This window comes from Octopus sinensis, linkage group LG15 (assembly GCF_006345805.1).
Source record: "Octopus sinensis linkage group LG15, ASM634580v1, whole genome shotgun sequence".
Lineage (NCBI taxonomy): Eukaryota > Metazoa > Mollusca > Cephalopoda > Octopoda > Octopodidae > Octopus > Octopus sinensis.
In genome coordinates, this window is record NC_043011.1 from 41,633,121 (window position 1) to 41,638,120 (window position 5,000).

The 5,000-nt window shown below is 38.0% G+C and overlaps 1 protein-coding gene across 21 annotated transcripts in view; it reads left to right on the plus strand.

Moving 5' to 3' along the window:
* Positions 1 to 5,000, plus strand: part of LOC115219718 (guanine nucleotide exchange factor DBS) — a 387,397-nt gene that overhangs the window by 75,855 nt on the left and 306,542 nt on the right. For 18 of the 21 annotated variants that reach the window (XR_005002229.1, XR_005002230.1, XR_005002231.1 and 15 more), the window contains exon 2: positions 4,954 to 5,000. This exon is cut by the window's right edge and continues 7 nt beyond it. The exons of 2 other annotated variants lie outside the window; for them this stretch is intronic. Coding sequence is in view for 15 of the 19 variants with exons in the window: in XM_036509661.1 (XP_036365554.1) it covers positions 4,954 to 5,000 (47 nt within the window). In the remaining 4 variants the exon portion in view is untranslated. Of the gene's footprint in view, positions 1 to 4,953 lie in introns of those variants that run through there. One more of the 21 variants, XM_036509665.1, reaches the window with a different exon arrangement.

The window sequence follows — 5,000 nt, forward strand, 5'->3', positions numbered from 1 at the left end:
CTCAGTGGTTAGAGCATCAGGCACACAATCATGAGATAGCAAGTTCAATCCCTGGACCGAGCTGTGTGTTGTGTTCTTGAGCAAGACTTTTTATTTCATGTTGTTCCTGTTCACTCAGCTGTAGAAATGAGTTTTGATGTCCCTTGGATAACATTGGTGGCATTGAGAAGGGAGACTGGTATGTATGGGCAACTGCCTGGACTTGTGCCTTGGGGGGGGGGGACTTTCTAGATGCAATCTTATGGTCAAGCATGACTAAAAGGGGGTGGGTCTCCTTCCTTCCTGTTGTTGTTAAAGCATTGAACTGGTAGACTCATTAGCACACCTGCCAAAATGCTTAGTGGCATTTTGTCCATTTTTTTGTTTTTGTTTTAAGTTTAAATTCTGTCGAGGTCAACTTTGCCTTTTGACTTTTTGGGGTCAATAAAATAAGTATCAGGTGAACACTGAGGTTGATTTAATCAACTTCCTTCCTGGAATTTCTGGCCTTGTTCCAAAATTTGAAACTATTATTATTGCTGTTAGTGCAGCGTAACCGGTCTATATAAGAGAACCCTTCAATCATTGGGCAATAAACTGTGCTTGCAAAGACCTGTTGAGGCAAGTAAAGTCGTTGTTGTGGCCGATGACATTACCACCTGATTGGCACCCGTGCCAGTGGCATATAAAAAGCACCATTCAAGTGTGGTCATTACCATTTCAGCCTGACTGGCTCCTGTGCCAGTGGCATGTAAAAAGCGCCATGTAAGTGCGGCCAATGCCAGTACCACCTGATTGGCCCTCATGCCAGTCGCACGTAAAAATCACCCACTACACTCTCAGAGTGGTTGGCATTAGGAAGGGCTTCAAGCTGTAGAAACCTTGCCAGATTGGATTGGGGCCTGGTGCAGCCTTCTGGCTTGCCAGTACTTAGTCAAACAATCCAACCCAAGCCAGCATGGAAAGGAGATGTTCAACGATGATGATGATGATTATTGCTGCTGTTGTTGTTGTTAAGACTGCCGGCTAGCAGAATAGTGGCATTTCATTTGTTTTTACATTCTGAGTTCAAATTCTGCTGAAGTTGATTTCCCTCCCATACTTTTGGGGTCAATAAAGTAAGTACCAGCTATGTATTGGGGCTGATGTAACTGACTAGCCCATTCCGCATTGTGGAGCACCTGTGCTGCAATGCATTCAGATTTCTTTTTTTTTTCTTTGTAATTATTGGACTTGGAAAAAAGGAAAATACCTGAGATTGGTGAGATTTGATGCCATTAATGTTTATCTTGAACTGTTATGAGTCGGCATCTGCTGAGTGTGTGTGGGACATGAACTGAGAGGAAGTTCCAGCAGGATGACTTTCTGGTGGGGAAGAACTAGGCAAAAATGATTCTTTCAGAGACTGGGATGTTGAATATGATAACAGCAATGAAAAGAGTCGGGTTAGAATGGTAAAGAGAGGCGTGGAACCTTGTGAGTGAATTTGGTAGAGAAAAGCTGTGTGAAAGACTACCTTGTGTATGTCCTTTTGTATCTCGTATTTAAACACCGTTCAGCACCAACCAGTTTTTGATTCAGCAAAACAGGGGCCATCAGAATAAGCAGTGGAGAATGATACGATAAAGTAAAAATCCTGCCAATACAGTGCTCCAGCATGGCCACTGTCCTATGGCTGAAACCAGTAAAAGAGTAACAGTGAAACAGTTATCATGTTTGTCTCCTTCAATAATTTGCTTTGTTGTAACCTAAATAAGAAATTAGAAATAATCAATTTTTTCAATTAATATTGAGAAAACAATTTTTGGAAAATAAAAAAAAAATTAATAAATTTGTACCATTTTAGCTTTGTTTAGTCAGTCGGATTTAAAAAAAAATTTCAGACAGTTGAAGACATTTCTGTTATAAATATCTATTGGAGATACTGACTAAAGAGATCTTTAAATAGGTGTAATTAAAATCCCTAATTAAATTAATGCTTGATTAATTTTTTTTTTAGAAGTTATTCTTCTCAAATAAGGAACTGAAAAGATTGTTTTTAATACTGCTTGAACACTGCATTTAACTCCATTAGCCCATTATTATATCAGATTATATATATATATATATATATATAATATATATATATATATATATATATATAGATATATATATAAACTTTATTTGTGGGTTAACAAGGCAACCAATGGTTTCATGTGAAGAGATCTGCACATTGTTCAAGAAAGTCACATGGAAGAGTTGGTACTTGTCTCTAAAAAAAATTGTGAAGATCTCTTCGCATGAAACCATTGGTTGTCTTGTTAACTCACTAATAAACAATATTCATCCACCAATGTGGTATTGAGCACTCATTCTCAATGTTTTATATTAGGGTAACCCCCCCCCCCCACAACACATTTATTATTAATCAGTCAATTTAGTGACTGAAGGGGTAAGAGTCAAAATATTGAATTCACGTTACTCTAACCAAATGCATTGAGTGCTAATTTTGTTTATCCATTCAATCATGTACATAGGTGTGTGTGTGTGCACACACACACACACACACATATATATATATATATATATATATATATAGAGAGAGAGAGAGAGAGAAGTATAGGTACCCTTGGTAGCTATGGCAGCTGCAAGTTAAAAAAAAATACTCAACATGTTTGAAGGCAGACTTATTTTATAATAGAAAGTTGACCTGCAATTTGCAAGATGTTTCACCTAGAGACCAACAAATCTTTTAGATTCATCAGAATTTTCTTTATAATATTCACTCTGTTTCCATTACACTCTTGACCACCCACATTCCATGCTCTCTCCCTCATCAGCTAACATTACAACCCCATTTCCACACCACTACCTGCCAATCACCTCCCCCTGCTCATCTATTATTATTCATCATATTCTCTGACCACTTGCTATTTTCATAACTATCCTTCACTTATGCTCTCTTTTTACTTATAAATATGTACCTACCATAATTGTCTCTCTTCCATTGCACCCAACCTTTACAACATCTTATTGTCTCACTTCTCTTCCACTGCAGTAATTCAATTACTGTTCTCTCATTTCATACACATCATCGGGCTCTCATTTCTTTCTCCTCCCCACCTTACTTTATCTTCTGTAATCGTCTCCACCCCTTTCTACCCATTCTGTTGATCACATAATCCTGAACATATGGAAACAGCCAGAGCAGTAAGGATTATTTTCTGTCTTGCAGAGTACAGGGCAGCCTCAGTAATGCTGGTGCCTGCCACAATAATATGCACCCAGTACACCCAATAAACAAACAAGCACAAGCATTGTAGGGTTGTGGTAAGCCTTTAGTCTTGTCCAGAACATGGCAGTCTCTCTAATACTGGTGCTATTGTAAAACATACCCAGTACAATCTATAAAAATGGTCAATCAGTATCCAGATGTAGAAATGATGCCTAAATGAAACATACAGGTGAATGTGGTACCCCAACAACACTTAGATGGGCAGTAACTATGAATAAGAACTGCCATGTTCTGTGACAACTTGTCTAAGCCATAGAAGCATAGAAGCAGACATAAAATGATAAGACGATTGAGATATATATATATATATATCATTGTTTAAGGTTCATATTCCCTGCTAACATGAGTTTGAAGGTTTCACAGAATCCAACAAATTGCAGGACTGCATCAAAGTCCAGTGTCAGCTTTGGCATGGTTTATATGGGGTAGATGCCGTTCCTAATGCCAGCCACCCTACAGTGTGTACTGGGTACTTTTTTTTTTTTGTAAGTCATCAGTGCAAGGGAAGTCATCAAATAACTCACAAGACAAAGAAAAATCTCCCTCACCCCCCACGCACCCCCCATACACAACACAACACACACACACATGACGCACACATACGCATACATACACACATGCATACACAAGCACAGACACACACCACGCACCCACACCCACACAAACACATGACGTACAAATGCGCACCCACACACTACACCTCCATACACCTCCATACCCCCCCACACATGATGCATGTACATGCACATACACCACACCCACTCACCCCCCCTGGTACACACACACACACATACACATGTGCACACACATGCACACACACATAAACACACACACACAAAGTTGATGGTTTCAAATCCTAGAATGAGTGATAACAAAGGTGTTCTTTAGTAAACTGCTTCGTTTCCTGTTGCCCCAGTCCCTCTCAGCTGAAAACAAGTCCCACCAACTTGGCATTAGCCCTGAGACCAACTAGTGTCCTATTTAGGTTGTTCTATGTATTTTAATCTTGATCACTCACCCTGGGCTAAACTCCGGCCTGTAGGCTCATGACAAACCTAAGATATATTAGTTTATAGTGGGTGTATTATTATCATTAATCATAATAATAGAATACAATATTACAGCCTTATTGTAGCCAATTTTCCAATTGGTTTCATACCAGAAATTGAGAACTAACTCTGGCAATCATCAGAAATGACTACATAGTCATTGTCTCAATTCATTTTTAAAATAATGAAGAATTAAATAAAATAACTTAGTCATTATTGAGCTGGTGATTGTAATGTAAATTAATATAATCTAGATAACTTTAACCCTTTTCTTATTGTATTTCTGTTGAAATATGGTGCCTTTGTTTCAATTTTGAAAATAATGAAGGATTTAGTAAAATAAGTTTGTCATTATTAATCTGGTGTTTGGAATATAAATGAACTTGAAATATTTTGATGTTTAGATCAGAAGTTTGTATCATATAACTAGTGGGGGTGGTCTCAGGTAGGTTGGTATCAAAATGGTTAACTGTTTTATCCGGGCCTTAAGAATATTTTACATTTACATAAAATAATACCAAATGTTTTCTGTCCTTATGTGTGTTTGTGTGTGTGTTTATGTGTTTATGCGTGTGTATTTGTGTGTGTGTACGTGTGTGTGAATGTGTATCTCATTTTTGATTATGTGTTTATTTTTTTGTTAAACCACAGCTTATGGTATGTTGATCAGTGACAGAGTGGCACCTGTGCCTCTTCCT